General features: G+C 31.7%; 1 protein-coding gene across 1 annotated transcript in view; it reads right to left on the bottom strand.

Annotated features, from left to right (window-relative positions):
* Positions 1-19,661, bottom strand: part of LOC110037466 (nucleolar complex protein 4 homolog) — a 35,728-nt gene extending 16,067 nt beyond the window's left edge. The window contains exons 1-9 of the mRNA XM_020742123.1: positions 18,750-19,661; positions 18,561-18,657; positions 10,380-10,452; positions 8,239-8,306; positions 8,053-8,110; positions 7,705-7,805; positions 6,474-6,547; positions 632-733; positions 45-103 (exon numbers count right to left, since the gene is read on the bottom strand). Of these exons, the coding sequence (XP_020597782.1) occupies positions 45-103; positions 632-733; positions 6,474-6,547; positions 7,705-7,805; positions 8,053-8,110; positions 8,239-8,306; positions 10,380-10,452; positions 18,561-18,657; positions 18,750-19,139 (1,022 nt within the window). The 5' untranslated portion in view covers positions 19,140-19,661. The remainder of the gene's footprint in view (positions 1-44; positions 104-631; positions 734-6,473; positions 6,548-7,704; positions 7,806-8,052; positions 8,111-8,238; positions 8,307-10,379; positions 10,453-18,560; positions 18,658-18,749) is intronic.
* Between the last annotated feature and the right edge of the window lie 237 nt (positions 19,662-19,898).

Here is a 19,898-nt window from a genome sequence, read left to right on the forward strand (position 1 = left end):
ACAGAGAGGTCCAGAGAAAAACCAATAAAAATGGTAAATCTCACCATAACATGGCCGGGTTTGACATATAAGGAATCACATTTAGATGGAGAGTAGCAAGAACCTAAAGTTTGAGAACAAATCATTAATGAGCACAAGACAAACAAGGTAGCATGAAAATAAGTAAAGCAAATGAAGCAAAGAAAATTGGATCAAGACTAAACAATAATTGGATCAAATTGCCCACAAAGAAAAATATGATGAGCATTACATAGACTATCCTCTCCCAAAACAGGGCTAACATACAACTTCAATAAAAAATAGAAAAAAACAAGCTTTAAAAAATGAGATAAAATTATTAAGTCAGCAGTACAGGTTCTTATAATTTATGGAATATACTTACATTATTGTAATGAACCTCAAAATGCTCGTAGGTTAAGAAAGAAGAAAAGAATTTAGAGGAGTGATATCCGGCGTAGACTAAAAAAAATAATGGTTAAAAATGACCTCAGATCTTAAAAAAACAAGTTTATTGCTTTATGATAAAAAAGATAAAACAAAATCCACATGCAAAGAAGGATGAGGAAAAAAGGTACTTGAACCATCATTAAATGATCAACCAAAAATAGTTTTAAACGGCATCAGGATTTACCTCCTTGTAAATGTCGAGTGGAAGTGGCAACCCAAGAAAAGATAACCAAGCTTTTGTGAACCTCAGTTTGAATTTCTTGATGATACGAATTGTTGACAACATCTGTAAAAAAACATCGTTCAAAACATGTACAAAAGTGATCGCTATTCCTGCATTACTTTCAACTTAACCCAGCAAAGTATAATTCTGCATGCAAAAGTTAAATTGCTAAGTAATTAAAAAATTAAATATACTTGATAGCAAAATATCTTCTTTTGTAAAGGGAAATATGTCAGGCGGCCAATTTTTTCAGATGAAATTTAGTATTATCATCGAATATAACATTTTTTATTTTACAGCCAACAAGATAGTATAAGAAAGGATAGTTGTATCAGCTTAAGCGCCAAGAGCTTGAATCAAACTGCTTCGATTAAGAAGCATAAGATTTTTATTACAGTTCGGTACCAGTTTATAAAATTGTATCAAAATGCCTGTATGGAGCATATAATTTATAGCATGTTTGAAATAAATTCCTTCTGTTGCATCAAAGCACGTCAATATAATCAGAGGACAAAATGTAAAATCCAATAAGGGTGGACAAAAACCTCGATTGCATGTACTAGAGCTTTACTTGTTCGTTTTGTTTTGATTATTGTACAAGAGAACTTTCCTCTCTTCTTGCTTCTCTTTTGTGTTTGCAAAACCATGTACCGTTTTGCTTTTATTTAATGCAAAATGCAAACTTTCAAGATAGAACCCTCAAAGTTTTCTCCATTTAAAATATATGTCAACATTCTTCTCTGTGATCTCAATCAAGAGTGATTACAGCCCCACAAAACATAAACTTCTATTGCAAAGTGATGGGATGGAATTAATAGTGCAAATAAACGAAATATTAAAACCCATATAAAGATATAAAAATTCCTTGGGACTTGTTCTTGTTTTAATCATTTTCCAAGCAAACCAGATATGAAAAAAAAAAGAAAGAAAGAAAGAAATAAACGCTTTGCACACAACTTTAAGCCAAACCAAATCTTCAAAAAAGAGAAAAAGAAATAAACCCTTCGCACCCAACTTTATGCCAAACCAAACACACAAAAGATTATTTGAATGCACAATTTGGTCCGCCCGTATTTTGCAAAGAATCAAGCAGCCCCATAAAAAAAAAAATACAAATAATGGCCAGAGCAATTTTTAAAGACTACTAACTTAATACTAAATTTTATCATCTTAATGGAATTAATCTGAATGATTCCTTTAAGTGGTTGGATCTCTAATCTGAAATAAATTACCCACTTGGTTCGACAGAAAATTAATAGAAACATGCTCCAACCTAGAAGATATATAGTGGTCATTCTAGCCTTAACCTAAGTAGCAGAATACCAAATATCAGAGATACATAATCGCCTTGAACTTTGCTTATAACAAAAGAGCATATCATCGATGGGAGGATTAGTTAAAAAATTATTACTTTGGCTAATTAAATATTAATTAAATTATTGTGATAATAAATCAGACTTATTAATAATAAACTAAGCTAGGAATGATTTTCGGGAGTTTTGGGATGTGATCTTTTCTCCGTTTGATTACATCATTTGAAATGAAAGTAAAGCTAGATGGTATTCAAAAAAAAGGAAAAAGGATAACCCTTCTTTTATATTATCAATCTTGCTTGCTTTAAGATCCACAATGCTAGAAGGGGAGAAGATGATACAAATCTATAATTCCATGGAAGTGAATCACTTTCCTACTACTCGAGAGCTTTTTCATAAATATTCTTATTTGTGTGTTTCTCCTTTTCCTTTTCAATTGTAAGTGTAATCAATTTTTAATTAACGAGAAGGGTCTCCCAATTTTTATCAAAAGAAAAAAAAAGGCTGATATTGAATATATTAACTGATTAGGGTTTACATAATAATTAGATGTCAAAAGAAGATAATTAATCAGATATTTTAAATTAGTTATAAAATAACAAATAATTAAGATAATAAAATAATCAAATCATAATATTTGATTCACTTTAGTGGAGAATTTCATTAATTTATGAAAAAAATAAAAAATTTACATAATCAACATACGGTGATTATTTATAAAATTAACGAGTATAGCTGGAGTAATATGATCAATTAAATAACTAGCATGATAAATTACATCAATAAACATCCAACTAATGATTGGAATAATAAATTTGCCTAATTGCTCATAAAATGTTTTATTCATAGAGTAATTTGTTTAATTAGTACAAAGGAGTTAGTAGAATATTAAATTTACATAACTTTCTTTAGTTTAATTATTTAATTTAGCAATCTAATTAGTGAGCATGATGTTAAATCATTTTATTAATACAATATAAAAATTTTAGTTTAGCCTACTTTTACTAAAACTCATTATAGATCAATCAAACAAAAAAAATAAAATTTCGTACGAAACAAATGAATATACTAAAATTTACTTGATCAAAACTAATTTTCAGTATCTCATTCCAACCACTTCCAAAAATTTACGTCCGGACAAAGTAGGACTAAAGGTAAAACATATAGCACATGCAGAATTTATTAAGTCGTACTATTAAGGCATTCACCATTACTAAATGTTTTATAGTTTTCCACAAGATAAGTGAGCGGAGCATAATGCAAATTCGTGAAACTCAATCCATAATTTTAGACTATCTTTCCTAGAAGCAAAAGGCAAATGGAGATCAGTGAACTCTCGGGCAGTCCGGGCAATATGGATGGAGTCCACTACATCCTTACAGGATCATGACCCACTTCGAGCGACATAGTCAGCACGATTCCTCCATATGGGGCGGTGAGTCCTCCAAATAAAGTATGCAATCAATCATGCTCCCTCTATTCTATGGAAAAATAAGTATCTTTCCACATTATATTGCCGACTAACAGAGCATTTGCCACCGCCACGACGGACCATCAGATCCCTGCTACTATTGAGGTTGTTCTTGTTGATCCAGCCTGAAAACTGGCAGTAATGAAGGAGATAAATGCTTTTTAGCGGAACCATACATGGGACGTAGTGGACCTTCCTCGCGGTAAGAAAGCTGTAGAATGTCGATAGATTTCCAACACCAAGTTCAACTCTGAAGGGTCCTTTTAACACAACAAGACAAGATTGGTCGCAAAAGAAAAATCACTAACCAACGAAGTTGACTATGAGGAGACATTTGCTCCGGTGGCTAAGTTAAACATTATTCGGGTTCTACTGTCACTTGTGGTGAATTTGGATTGGTTTTTATTCCAACTAGTTGTCAAGAATGCATTCTTGAATGGAGAGCTGCAGAAGAGGTGTGCATGTCTCTCCCTCTGGGATTTGATTCTACTACCTCTAGGGGACAAGTATGTAAGCTACGAAAGTCCCACCAAGGGTCAAAGCAGTCCACAAAGGTGGTCGTGGGCCATGGATTTACCCAGGCTCAATTGGATCGCACCCACTTCTTCCGGCATCACTCCAATTGCTAAGTAGCTATCCTTATTATTTATGTTGATGATATTATTCTTATAAGTAATGATCTCCCAGCATTAGAGTCCTTAAAAGAGAATCTTGCTACATTCTTTAAGATGAAAAAGTTGGAATCTCTCTGGTACTTCTTAGGCATAGAAGTGGCTTAGTCATCTCGGGGAATTTACCTGCCTTAGTGCAAATATGTGATTGATCTCTTGACAGAGAACAATCTTCTTCTATGCAAGTCTGTTGTTGTTTCCATGGATTCTAATGAAAAATTATCTGACATTCCCAATATTGTGCCAGTCAACAAGACTCATTACCAACACATTGTGGGAAAACCCATTTATTTCGTTTATAAACGCCCCGACATATGCCACACGGTTGGAATAGTGAGTCCTTGCATGCATGACCAACGAACACCATCTCCATGTTGTCCTTCGGATTCTCCACTATTTGAAAGGTACACTGGGCTCAAGTTTGATTTTCTCCCGTCACATCTGTCCTTTTTTATTTATACAGATGTTGATTGAGTTGGATCTATTCATTCTCGATATTCCAGCTCAAGATATTGCCCATTTGTATGGGGTAATTTTGTCATGCCAAAAAGTAAGAAATTGTCTAAGATTGTCTGAAGCGTGGTGAAGCTGAATTCCAGTCCATGTCCTTAGGAATTTGTGAATCTCTTTAGGTATGCATCATGCTCTGCGAACTACGTATGTCAGCCTCTGTCCCACTGCAGCTATTCTATGATAATAAGGCCCCAATCAGCATTGCTCATAATTCAGTCCAGCATGATTGTATCAAACATGTTGAGATCGACAAATACTTCATTAAGGAAAAGATCGAGTCAGAGGATATTTATGTTCCATATGTGTTCTCCAGTGATCAACTAGCGGACATCCTCACCAAGAATCTTCCTCGCACTTTGTTTGATGACTTCAAATCCAAGTTAAACATGACTGACATCTATGCTTCAATTTGAGGGGGAGAATTAGACTATAATGGCAATCCCTAGCTGTTATTATTTGTTATTTACTCTTATTTCATCATTATGTATTTCCTATTTTGTTTTATTTTGTTTTATTTTCGTTCCTGATTATTTTATTATTTTTATTCATTTCCTTTATTATGCCTATTGTAATTGGGTTTAAACACCCCTCCTTTTATCAATAACATTGTGCTGCTCTATTCCAAATCTCAACACTTACTATAATTTAGTTTTTTTATCTATTGTCTCTTAATATTGCCATCATTGCAGAGTTTATTTAATACTTTAATAACAAGCAATCTTTTCTCAATTGTAAGGTATAGGTTACTAATATGCACTTCAATAATTAAAAGAACATTAAACATCACCAAAAGGACATACAGGCAAGTGAGCAATACATTTGCAAACAATCGTGGCCAAATTTAATTCAACTATGGAAACAAAATACTAGATGACGACCATACAACAAAACTAAAAAATCAATAATAAAGCATGCACAACACAAAATAAAAGCACTGCAGATGAGACAGTTGAATAAAAGTAAAATCTCATTTTACAAAACAATCTCAAAATGAAGACGTGATTATTTCAAATCCATATCGACAGATACTTCATTAAGAAAAAGATCGAGTCAGGGGAGATTTGTGTTCCATATGTATTCTCCAGCGATCAACTAACAGACATCCTCACCAAGAATCTTCCTCGCACTTTGTTTGATGATGACTTCAAATGACTTCAAATTCAAGTTGAACATGACTGACATCTATGCTTCAATTTAAGGGGGAGAATTAGATTATAACGGCAATCTCTAGCTGTTATTATTTATTATTTACTCCTATTTCGTCATTATGAATTTCTTATTTTGTTTTATTTTCTTTCCTAGTTGTTTTATTATTTTTTATTTCTTTCCTTTAATATGTCTATTGTAATTAGGTTAAACACCCCTCCTATCACTAACATTGTGCTCCTTTATTCCAAATCTCAACACTCACTATAATTTAGGTTTTTATCTATTGTCTCTTAATATTGCCATCATTGCAGGGTTTATTTAATACTTTAATAACAAGCAACCTTTTCTCAATTGTAAGGTTTGGGTTACTGATATGCACTTCAATTAAAAGAACATTAAACAAAACCAAAAGGACATAAAGGCAAGTGAAGAATACATTTGCCAACAACCGTGGCCAAATCTAATTCAACTATGGAAACAAAAATACTAGATGACGGGCATACAATAAAACAAAATAATAAACAATAAAGCATGCACAACACAGAATAAAAGCACCACAAATGAGACTGCTGAATAAAAGTAAAATCTCATGTTACAAAACGATCTCATAATGGAGAAGTGATTATTTCAAATCCATAGTCCCTCCACTGATAAAGAAGAAGAAAGATAGCTTTGATTTTCATTACCTTTGATCCCAAAAGATTGGCCTCTGCATCAACGGCGTTGGAAAACTTCTTGTCCTCATCCTTTGGTGACAAGACTAAAAATAGATTAACATGTCATCAGTACATGTATACTGTATATTCAAAATGAGAAGTTTGCTGGAAAAAAAGGAAGAAAAAAAACAGAAAAAGTAAAACATGCAAAAGACATGTTATGGACTTCAACTGTTGGACTATAATGTAAACAACCTACTGCCAGGCAGAACATAAAAACATTGGGGCAGACGGTCAGCCAAAAAAAAGGCAGAATGGATACTACAAAAATATACATTCAATACTAATAATGAACTTTTAATTGATTCAAGTTATTTACTCCAACAGAATTTTGTAAATAGGCTTTTCTCAACTTGAATTGCTAAATCTGGAATATATAATTTCATATCAATTCCATCTTACTTTATGAATCTATATCTCTGGAATTTTTAGATTTAAAGAGATTCAACGGAATATCAAATCTTTCATAGCATACCTCACCACAATTTACAAATATGTAATGTTAACCTTGCCTTTATAAGGAAAAAATGAATCAACTTTTTTCGCATGATATTAGAGCATATTTCCAGAAACCGAAAAGGATATAATATTATATTTTTCTTCCTGAATAATTAAACTGATTAAAAATTAGTAATCAAAAAGGATATTATCAAGCTATTTATAATTATATAAAAATATGTGCAACTATTTTATAATTAATTAATATAAATTTAATTTAATTAATTACACGAAATTTGTATTAATTATTAATAAATCTAGTAAAAACTAATCAATGATTAAGCAATGAATAATGCTTGCTAGATAAATAATTAGTTTTATATTTTTTATTAAGAATTAATTAGTTTAGAAAATAGTTAATTATTTATTAACATAATTAGAAATAAAAAATTAAATTAAATTTCATTAGCTTTAATAATTACATCATTAATATGTAATATTTAATTTATATTTCAACTAAAAGACAAATCCTAAAATAAATTGTCAAAAAGTATTCAAGTTTAAACAGTGCATGATTTACTAATTCCGGATTTATAGGCTCTATTAAATCCTACTTGCAACCAAACAACCCCATAAGAATTGGTAGAAGAACTTTTAAGGTTAATAGCGGGAAAAGATCAATTTATATGCCTGGTACCGTTTTCAATGGTATAGAATTACTCCTGAAAATCAAAAGAAAGATTCCTCCGGATAGGATACTCACATAGCTGGTTCCATGTATCATGACTTTGTTGCTCGTCCAATTTTTCCAAAGGCGGTATGCATGATAAGACATTGTAGATTGTGCGAATAGAAATCTCCAGCCTGTTCAAAATTAGTGTAACCTAAGCCATGGCAAATAAAAATGGCTATGCTACAGAAGAAAATCTGCCATAGAGGAAAAAAGTGCCTTCACATCACAAAAAGTTATTTTTGCGGCATCAATGGGCATGCCAAAATTAATAAAAATATAATAATTATAACTAGCAGTTATTCCGAGAAAGCTAAAGGATTCAAATCCATTAACATACATCAGTCCAAAACATTTTTTAGCATGGAGTTATAAACATACCGTGATTCAGTTTCCTCTCTAGGATTCTGCAAATTATTTTTTTTGTCATCTGTCAAACCTTTAATAAACAAATCAGACTATTAATATAATGAGTGCAGCCAATTACAGGTTATGTAAGGATAACTTGACATCAATCATTTTAAAACCATCATAAATTTTCAAATGAAAAAAATAAGACATCATTACCAGTGGTAGTAGTAGTAGTTGAGTTGCAGTCCTTCGAAATTTTGTACAAACTAGTGTAAGTGAAATAACTGCACAGGTAAATCATACAATGGCATTTACAACTACAAGGCTAAAATGGTAAACAATAAGAGTGTAAATAATAAAATACAAAAAAAGTGTCAAGATCCTAACAAAACACAATGCAAAGAATTTGGCACCAAGAAGGAGGAGAATCCAAGTATAATACACGCACAACAAACAACTTCTTTCCTCCAAAAGTGCTTAACAGATTTCATTGAGTAAACTCAGTAAATTGCACAACAAAGTAAGTAACCTTTATCGTTAAATGTATCAACAAATATACCACATAAAACACATTTGCGCAAAACCAAGATGTTGTTTGATTGCAAGCAAAATGAGGGTAACGCATTACAAATGCAGGAAACTTGGAAATTTGGGTTTCTGGCTTGGAGAAATGGAATGAAGTATAAAATTGAAATGAAAATCAAAATGCAGTCTTCAGTTCATTTCAAGTGCAATCTAAATTCATCAAATTTAGATGATTTTTAAATAACTACAAACAGTGATCACTGTCGTCACCACCCACTGCATTTTAAATTGATTTCATTTTTTTTCATAACAAATAAAATACCATAAACTCCTACAATAATTTTATAATATGCTTCAATTACACTGCATTTCTGTTTTAACAAACCAAACGGCCCCTAAAAAAGTCCATCAATAAAAATATGAAAGAAAACAATTCTTTAGATTCCAAGACAAAATAAAAACTATCACCTTGGTGTGCTTTTTCTTCAACTACATCGTGTCAACAAGCTATTAAGTGAATAGAATACAAGAGATTAGATCATTGCCAACCAAAGAGCATCTAAGTAGATTATTTTTAGGTTTTCTTTTTAGTTAGTAACCATTGCAAGATTCAATACACATGTTAGGTTTGGTGTTAGGTTTGACACATAATGTTCCTGATAAACCAATAGCCCCACTAGAACAATTTCTATTAAAAGTATATTCCAGTGGAATTCATGTTTGCACCAAAAATAGATAAGTCAACAAAAAATAGATAATGCAAAAGCAAATATATAACGTATATCTATGTACTTGAAATACTTTGTTGAAAGCAAGTTCAATATCGGTTCCTTTATATTCCAAGACAAAATAAAAACTATCACCTTTGTGTGCTTTTTCTTCAACTACATCGTGTCAACAAGCTATTAAGTGAATAGAATACAAGAGATTAGATCATTGCCAACCAAAGAGCATCTAAGTAGATTATTTTTAGGTTTTCTTTTTAGTTAGTAACCATTGCAAGATTCAATACACATGTTAGGTTTAACACATAATGTCCCTGCTAAACCAATAGCCACACTAATTTTATAATATGTTTCAATTACACTGCATTTCAAACCAAACGGCCACTAAAAAAGTCCATAAATAAAAATATGACAGAAAACAATTCTTTATATTCCAAGACAAAATAAAAACTATCACCTTTGTGTGCTTTTTCTTCAACTACATCGTGTCAACAAGCTATTAAGTGAATAGAATACAAGAGATTAGATCATTGCCAACCAAAGAGCATCTAAGTAGATTATTTTTAGGTTTTCTTTTTAGTTAGTAACCATTGCAAGATTCAATACACATGTTAGGTTTGACACATAATGTCCCTGATAAACCAATAGCCACACTAATTTTATAATATGTTTCAATTACACTGCATTTCTGTTTTAACAAACCAAACGGCCACTAAAAAAGTCCATAAATAAAAATATGACAGAAAACAATTCTTTATATTCCAGGACAAAATAAAAACTATCACCTTTGTGTGCTTTTTCTTCAACTACATCGTGTCAACAAGCTATTAAGTGAATAGAATACAAGAGATGAGATCATTGCCAACCAAAGAGCATCTAAGTAGATTATTTTTAGGTTTTCTTTTTAGTTAGTAACCATTGCAAGATTCAATACACATGTTAGGTTTGACACATAATGTCCCTGATAAACCAATAGCCCCACTAAAACTATTTCTATTAAAAGTATTTTCCAGTGGAATTCATGTTTGCACCAAAAATAAATGAGTCAACAAAAACAGATAATGCAAAAGCAAATATATATCGTATATCTATGTGCTTGAAATATACCGTATATCTATGTACTTGAAATACTTTGTTGAAAGCAAATTCAATAACGGTTCACAGAAATTGCATTGTGTACCTGCATTTGTGAAGAATCATACATTTAATTACACAAGCAAGCACCACACAGTAAAACAATTGTAGAAAAGCATGTTAGAAGATATTTTTCCAAAAAATTCCCTTGATTTGAAAAAAAAAAGACCATTAATTGAGAAGTAACTTTTTATTATAGATAAAAGACATCAATTTGAATCTTAATTGCCAACCTAAAACAGCAATGAAAAGGTGATATCATTTGAAATTTTGAGCATAGCTTTTGTAAGCAGATTGGATTTAATCGAATAAGGTGAATCCCAAGTTTAAAGATATTTGAATCCAAATCCAACTTTGATACAAAATGCAATTATAAATAGTCAAACTGTATGGTTGATTGGTTGTTTTTGTGTGGAAACATCTTTTATGCATTCATTCATTCATTTATATGATTTGTTAAAGATTTATAATATTGAGTTAAACATGATTCTTTATGAATCAATCTAATTAAAGTGGTTTTATAATATCAATGCGTAATAGATGAATTATGCCAATCAATTTTCATGCCTCCCTCAAAAGATTTTCATTCAAATAAACTATTTCAACACGAAAATTATTGAGATCAACGTGTTGAATCAATCTAATGGTATTGCTTCTATAAAAAGTAAAATTAAACGCAGATGGACTTGAAGATAAGCAATAAAAACACTTCAACACTTCAAAATATCATGAAAATTCAAAGAGTTTTCCATTTAAAAAACATATTATATTTCTAACTTCAACCAACATGACCTCTACCAATTGCAAGTTTAAAAAAAATGTGGCAAAGAAGATCATCACAACTGTTAAACGCATAATCTCCGATAACAAAGTCCCGTCATGTTCAACTTTCTTTAAAACAACTAAAAACAGATTCGAGTTAATGTAAAGGTCCACGATTAAAAGCATGATTAGTCAAAAAATTAAGTGTCGCGTACTACATTAGAGATATAAAATGTGTTTCTAATACCAGCTACTACTGTGGTCAACCAAAAAATCAAGGAATAAATGCAGTTATCTTACAATTTCTCAATGTCTAATAGTTACTACTATCCACCATCATGTTTAATATGTTAATATTGTTATATTGTCACTTGTGATGCAAAAAAATAGGTTAAGATCTATTAATGCAACTAATATAATGTGTAGTATAATTTCATGCAAAAGAAATTGAGGATTTCACAAATCACACAACACCAATTAATTCAGTAACTGACTTTTTTTAAATGCATCAAATAAAATTAGAATAATACTCCAACTAACAAGGACATCACCAAAATAGCCAAAAATATCCAACAACAAAATTGAAATAAAAAATCAACATAATATTGAATTTATTTCCAAAAAACATACTTCCTATAAGACAATTATTACTCAAAATCAAGAATATTAAACATGCCAATATCAAATTATATAGATAAAATGGAACACAGAACAAAAATACCAAAGTTAAAAAAAAATTAAGCCTTCATGTCGATACAATGAGATGACTTCTCTCTGAAGTAAGTAGCACACTTGTGCATTATTCAAAGGAATCTCACATCCAATTTAAAATCACAAAATTAATATTAGAAGGTGAAATTTTGTTCAAACCAAATAAAAAATTTCAAATTATATGCCTCTAAACAATAATTTATGTTCTTCAGGCTACTAGATATGGTTGGTGTGATTTTTGGAAAAGAAGAAAAGATTACTCTTCTTCGATTTCTTATGAAATAATTACAAGAAAAAAAGAGGATGGCTCCCACATTATGAAATACAAAAAAAAATAGTCATAACTCTACATGATAAAGGAAGGAAACAAGAATTAGAACATATCAATAATTTTATATTCTAAATATAGAAAGTACTAAAATAGAAGATACTAAAAAATATTTTTAAAATTCCAACAGTTAGTATAGAATATGTTTAATCTAAATTTAAAATTAATTGCAAAACTTAAACAAATCACTTAGCCATTAATTTTAAATCACATGCCTCAATCTGCCATTGTAAATAGCTAACAATAGCTTCAATATTGCAGGACTTCAATGTGTATACAGCTCATATACCAGAAACTCTATTTGGAAGTCTTGCACAAGCCCAACTTCATAAAATTGTGTGAGCTAACCCAACTATAAGAATTGCTCACGCACAGAAAAAATGCGATACCAATAATACAACTCCCAATATTCCTGAGTGGAAGCAACAACAGCTTCTATCCATAGCAATCTGAATACTCGTAGCTAAAGCCATTCCACCGTATAAGAGAAATCATATGACATTAAAATGAAAAAAGAAACCTAAGAGCAAGTGACACCGTTAAAAAACAGATATTCAAAGTAACCATTAACGTAACTACCATAGTTAAGAATATCATACTAAACCAACTAACTAAACTATGAATAGTAGCCCTAACTGGTTCACTCCATAATTATATAATTTTTGTTAAAAAAAGACAAACTAGAATAAAAAATAATCAACAGTTGGACCTACAAACCAGTGAGTTACACACAATTTCATAGGAGTCGCACGAATCATGCTATGATCAAATTACCAATAGTTATATTAATTAAGATGAATTAAGACTAAATCTAGATATAAAAAATTTAGAACCTATATTTATTAGATAAATTATAAAATTATAAAAATTTGTTTATGGCCAAAACTAAATCTTGCTATAACTAATTTAGAGCAAAATTTATTAAATAAATTAAAAATATATAATTTTGCATATGGCTAAAAATGGAGTCAATTATTTACATTAGAAACTGCTTAAATATAAAATGATAAAATATATTTCTTGTATACAATATATATTTCATACAGTGACTTTCTTTATTTTTCATTACATATTTGCATCATAATTAAGTTATTCTAAAACATTTAAATATTCCAAATATTTATTAAAACGTTCAATTCAAACCTTAGTTAAATTCTAGCTAAACCACTATACCTTAAGGGGTTGTTTGGCTAAATATAGAATTTAACTCAAGTAAGATTTAGAAAATCTTGTAAATCCGAATTTGGTAGATCATGTATAGGTTAAATCAAAAAACTATTTTGCATGATAGTTATGGAAATCTTATTAAATTCAGGTCAATCTTATTAAATTCAGGTCATCTGACTTGCTGCCCTAATATTTAGTAAAAGCTTCAGAAATGGAGAAGGAAGCACTTACTTCAATCTTAATCAATTAATATTAATCAATAAAGTGATTTAATTTTTGTCAATTACATTTACATGAATTTAACCATAATTAGTATATATAATATTCTAAGTGATCGTTGATTAAAAATTCAAAAATTTAATTAGATGTTATTATTTAATCAAATTAAATTATAAAAAGTTATTAATTAAGTTAATATATTATTAATTAGTGAAACTAACCACTATATAAATATGAAAATTAAAATAAAAAAATGTCTCAACAACCCTAGTAACTAAAACCTTCTCCCCGTTCTGACACAGAGGAAATCAACACTTGAGTAGATTTTAATTTGTACATGAACAATCCAAGGAATATAGCTCTGAAAACTAGATTACATTGTTATGAATTGATATTGGCAACTAAACATATTGGCAGACAAACTAACTTAAAAATAGTCTTAAATCATTTGACGTAAGTATTCCAAAAACTATCTTCTCCATAGGCGTTCGCTAGTCACAAAATTGACTAAAAAACTTATCCTCGCACCATCCTCCACCATCTAATCGCAAGCACATGATTTTTTTAATCTGCTCATTCTCCAAAAGGCCACTACAAATTTTGAAACAAGCAAAAAAATCAAATTTGTTTCTCAAAAAATAAAATGAGTATGACATGCACAGTGAGCCAACAAGGGATACTACTAGTGATGATTCGTAGTCACTAAACAGTGTTCAATCCCATTCAAATCTTTGAGAAAAAAACATTTATGTTTCCAAAAACAATCCTTGCAGTAATTGGAATCCAAAGGCTTTAATTTGAAACATATCATTTGAATGCAGTATACTGATGCTTTCATCGTATGCCCCAACCTTCACACCTTGTGTGCGTGATTCATAATTTCTTACATTATTTCAATATTTTAAGTCATATGTATTATAGCATCTTCACTGCCATGGGTATCACTATACACCCCTCGGTTACCTTTTAAATATTAGCATAGAAGATAATGATATTATCTTCTTCATACAAAAGCCCAATGAAGATTAAGCTCCATTTCAAAGTTCCAATTAGATTCACAATTGGAAACCTCTACATATTTTCATTCACAGTTTAATTTGAAAATCATCATAAGATAAACTTACATAATTTCATGCATAATAGTTAGACATGAGCTCTTTATGTGAAGTGGAGTTCAAAATCAATGACTAAAACCATAACTATAATTCTATGGAACCATCAAAAATGAGAATTATTGCATTATAAATCTCTTTTATTAAAGAATTCACAAATTCTTCCATCATATTTGAATTTTTTCAGTTTTTTTTATCGTGCATGATCTCTTTTCCTGTGGATTTCCCACACTGCCAACATGCGTCGCTGCAAACTATAGACTAGCTTCTTCTATAAGATGGATTTTAACCATTTCCCCTTCCTGTATATCTCCTATACTTTCATGGTTCAAAGCAAGTAAATATAGCTTCATCATATTTTAGTCTTTGGATTCCCTCACTCGGAAATTAAGATTAGAGAAATTTACAAATGTAGCACACAATTCTTATGTATTTACATCCTACATCTAAATTCTCATATTTACATTCATGGCACTTTGGTGCTTTAAGCCTATATGCATGAAAAAATGTATTTCACTTTTAAAAAACGACAATAGTGCTATGTCTGTGATATTAAAGATTTGAGCAATGTGTTTTAATATGAAAGTTTAGGTGTGAGATATGTAAATACATAAGAATTGTGAACTGTGTGTGTAAATTCCCCTTAAAATTATGGCATATATGTAAATAAGCTACATCTCCATAAGTGTAAAATGCTAGCTTACGGCTATCGCAGTTCCGCCCTAGCCCTTCGAAAGTCACGACAACAAGCTCAACGCACAAACTTAATTAGCTTATGATCAAATTCAAATTGTTAATATGTTCTATTTGCAAAAGCATATACTACTATCCTAAAGGTAAAGAAATCTTATGATCTTGTCATTAAAATACCTCCTATGTTATCAAAGCTGCTCAAACATGCATGACTTCTAGCATTACTCTCATCGCTCCAATTGTAATCTAGTAATGTGATCAGATGAGGGATGACCTTCTTCATAAGTGTTAGGCAAACAACTATCAACAACTTCCTCTCCAAAAGATCCCAATCTTCTTAACTCATGGTTATAAGCTTCATCTATAAGAGAGATGGATGATCCTCAATTTTAAAACCTGAACAACCATTGCTACCACTTTTCCATTAGGACCGAACATTTAGCTCAAATGTTGATGATTTAGAAAAGTTTTTGTGCATGCCAAGAGTAGGGATAAAAAACTACAAGGAGAAAAAAAAGGTTACAAAAGTTAAGTGGCTCTTGGAGTTCATCTTGCACACATCTACAGACAAAAAAATAAAATTTATTTTGGTTTCAAATGTGTGTACAAAATGATAGTCACTATATCATTTCTACTCTCTCTCTCTATATAACACCACTCTCCTCTCCTAACTCCCTTATTATTTAATCAGCACAAAATAGTATCCCAATATATATAAGGAATATCGTGATGGTACAGGTGACCACCCATTTATTAAGAATGTAAGCAGAAAAAGTGGGAAAGCAGCACTCTTTTTCTCAGAGTTAGAAATTTCAACCCTGACTGACAAATTCAAGTTTGCTCTTATTGGAAAATTTCAGTGGGGGCACCCATCTATGAAAGTTATCAGGAAAAGTTTTGATGATCTCAAATTAGTAGCAAAGTGAAAAGTGGGGCTCATTGATGGAAGACATGATTTGATTCAATTAATCGTAGCTGAAGACTACACTCAGATTTTCTTTAAAAAATATCTCAGCATTGTTGGTAAATCAATGAAGCTACTCAAATGGTCTCCTTATTTTGACCTCAATCATAAACCTCCTACTGTACCGGTATGATTCAGTCTACCAGGTCTCAAGCTGCACTTTTTTATCATCGGGTTCTTTACTCTATTGGGGTCATACTTAGGGACCATATGAAGCTAGATCTACTGACTTTCAACCTAACCAGACCTTCTATACCCCGAATACTTGTGGAAAGAGATATTACTTTACATGATGTTACTGAAGTCTGGTCGAGCACAACTCATAATGGATATTGGTAACAAATTGTCATGGAGCATAGACTGCCTTACTGTTCTCATTGTAAGATGTTTGGGCATACACTTGATAAATATTATAAGTTTCATCCTAATTTGAAATCTAAATCTAAAGATCAAATTTAATCTCACTACTCTGGACATATCTGTTCCATCTGGAGAGAAAGCTATCACAGGACAGATTTTGGATATCGCTAAAGATCAGTCACCTACCATCCCTGCCGAGAAGGTGCAAACCGATCCTTTACCCAACATCGTAGTTCCTGATGAAGAACATCATACTACAGGTACAGATCCAAAAGTGTTTATATCACTCACTGTTATTGAAGAAGATTTACTTACATGCCAAGACACACGTGAGTGCTTCTTTGATTCAATCAAAGATCAACTGGTACAACAAGCAATTACTTCTAATGTTCAACATCATACACATGTCCGACACACTTTAGACAAATCCACTGATCAGGCGAGCCCATCTTAGGATGAGGAATGACAGGTCTATTCCAAGAGGAAGAAGACTGGAGGTCGACTCGAGCTTGGAAACTTATTGGATGATACTTTGGTCACTACTGACAATGACACTCATCTTACCAATTTATTAGTTGGCTCCTTTCCTAGAACTAGAGGTAGAGGTAAAGAAAAATTAGGTCTCTTTCTAGCTACCTGATACTACGTTTTTTGGCATTTTTTATTTTTTTCTTTAGGTCTCTTATAATTTTCCGTATTTTTTCTTTTTTGGAACCATTCGTATGTTATTGTTATCGTGGGGGAAGGGTGTCATGCTTGGGCCCTTCCACACAATTTATATGTATCCTTATTTCCTTTTACACCTCAATGTTCACATGGTTTAAATTATTATGATGTAGACAATAATTAAACCCAAGACTTTACAACAAGTTCATGACCCCAACCAACTGAACTAATTTAACCCTTAAAATATAATTTCCTTTCTTGTTTAATATTCCTCTATTCAGAAATCCTTATATAAATCAAAAGCCACATTACAATAAAGGCTTAAGAAAATCATCACTCTGTCACTCTAATGCAAACCCCTCGAACAACCAATGACCACTTTAGTTGAAAATCTCTTTAAGCAAGCATCACTCCAATGATGATCTCAATCACTTGCTAAGGATTGGGGCAAATCAACTTAATTGTTGGGCATGCTTACCGCACGTTATCATCTTTATAGGGAATCTCGTCGACAATTATAAGAAATGATGCCACTCAACACTCCTCACAAAGCCCTCCCACTAGTAGACTTCAAAATGTAATCCCTTTGTCCACCTTGTCGAACAAGACCACTGGCTAGGGTTGCAAAAAAACCAATCCGCTTACCAAATTACTAGTGGCATAGCTCAATTAAAACTAACTCAAGTCAAATCAGCTTTAAAATATCTATAAATACTTATTTGATTAATGAACAAGCCTAAACAACTAGGTGCTTGATTCATTTATGATCAAGAATAATACAATTTTGAGGCTCATGGACAAACTCACTAATAAGCTCAATTAAATCTCAATATAAAATTCCTAATTTTAATAAATGTTTTTAGTTAATTAATATTAAGTTAATTTTATTTAAAATAACTTATTTATTAATATCAACTAATATTATTTCTTTGGAAATTTATTAAATTTTAAAATTAAAAATTTGATGCTCAAAATCTCAAGGTGAATGGAGCATCTTTACTTTAGTAACATGTTCACAAATAACCAAAATCCTCGTATTTCTTCATCTAAAATCCCTACAAAAATACGCAAGAAAGGCAACAAGAACAGTTCCATTAATTGGCAGGAGGAAAAACTTCAATAATTACACCAATCTATAGTTATATGTATTAGTCATTCAGAACTATGACCACTTACTATGCTCTTAAGAAGTTTGTGGTAAATTGCAGAATTAAACCTTCCATCCTTTCCCTGCTTCACAAAATCCATAATCGCATCAAGTGCCACATCCTGAAAAAAATTAATCATCCAAAAATCCGCCATTAGGAACCACTCAAAAAATACAGCACTACGAAAAATAATACAAAAGCCAAGATACATACTTTAATAGCCTCAACAGACGTGTATGAAACCGCAATCTCTATCAGAGTGTTCACCAAAGTGTCGAAACTGACCCGAAGCCAAGAACTGTAAATGGCATCCAGATCCTCCTCTGATCCAGTTTGCTTGGAAATGAATGAAGTCGAGGGAAGTTCTGGGAGAAGAGGAAGGAAGAAAGATTGAAGGGAGATAAGGGATTCTAGCAGAAGGTCAGCTGGAGATCGTGGAGAGAGAACAGAAAGGAGGATTGGAAGATTATTTACGTGAGCCCTGGATGAGAGGAGCTGGAGGCCTAGGATTTTAAGATCCTCTACTGTTAGGTTTTCCCCTCTTTTGTTATCCTTTTTCTTAGTATGTTGCTTCTTCTGCATCTTCTCTGGAGGAGAAGCCATACGCTACAGCAGTTAACGCTACAGAGAAGAAGAATTATCAGGTTGTCATGGCTTCAACATTTGGGAGCTGTTTGGTAGGAGGAATTGAGTAGGGTTTAACCTAGTCCTGCCAGACGGCGAAGATGACTCGGATTTAACCTAGTGCGGCCAATCTTCAACATTTAGAGCAGGATTTAACCTAGATTTTGCCTAAATCTTGCCAGACGGTCATTTTAGACAAAATAACGCCGTGGTTTGAGAAATCCGGATTTCACTGTTTCTGCCTTAAATCCCGGAATTACTAAATCAGTTGATTTGGCAAAATCTGGAAGGGCTTTCGCGCAAAAAGGACTTCCGGTAGGAGGCGGAAGGAGGAGAAAGATGGGATCTACGCCGTTGCCTTCCCGGGTATCTCTGTTCGCGACAGTATCGCGAGGGTTCGGTCACGAAGGCGATGGTTTTGAGCGAAACCGGGAAGCGGGAGAGGGGTGGTGAAGTGGCGAGGAATTCGGGCAGAGGGGTTTCGTGCACAGAGGAGAGGGGAAGAAGAGAAAGGTTTGTGATTTTTTTTAAGCTAATTTTATTATTTTAATTGAGCAATAATTATTAAATTATTACTTAAAAAAATTAAATAAATTTCGATATAATCATTTAATAGTTAATTTATAAATAAAAATATATAAAATTTATATTGTTAATTCAATATTAAGTAATTCTTCATTAATATAATTAATGACTAATTAAAGCATGAATAATGTTAAATTTATATTTAATGATTTA

Source organism: Phalaenopsis equestris, unplaced genomic scaffold (genome assembly GCF_001263595.1).
Source record: "Phalaenopsis equestris unplaced genomic scaffold, ASM126359v1 Scaffold219808, whole genome shotgun sequence".
NCBI lineage: Eukaryota > Viridiplantae > Streptophyta > Magnoliopsida > Asparagales > Orchidaceae > Phalaenopsis > Phalaenopsis equestris.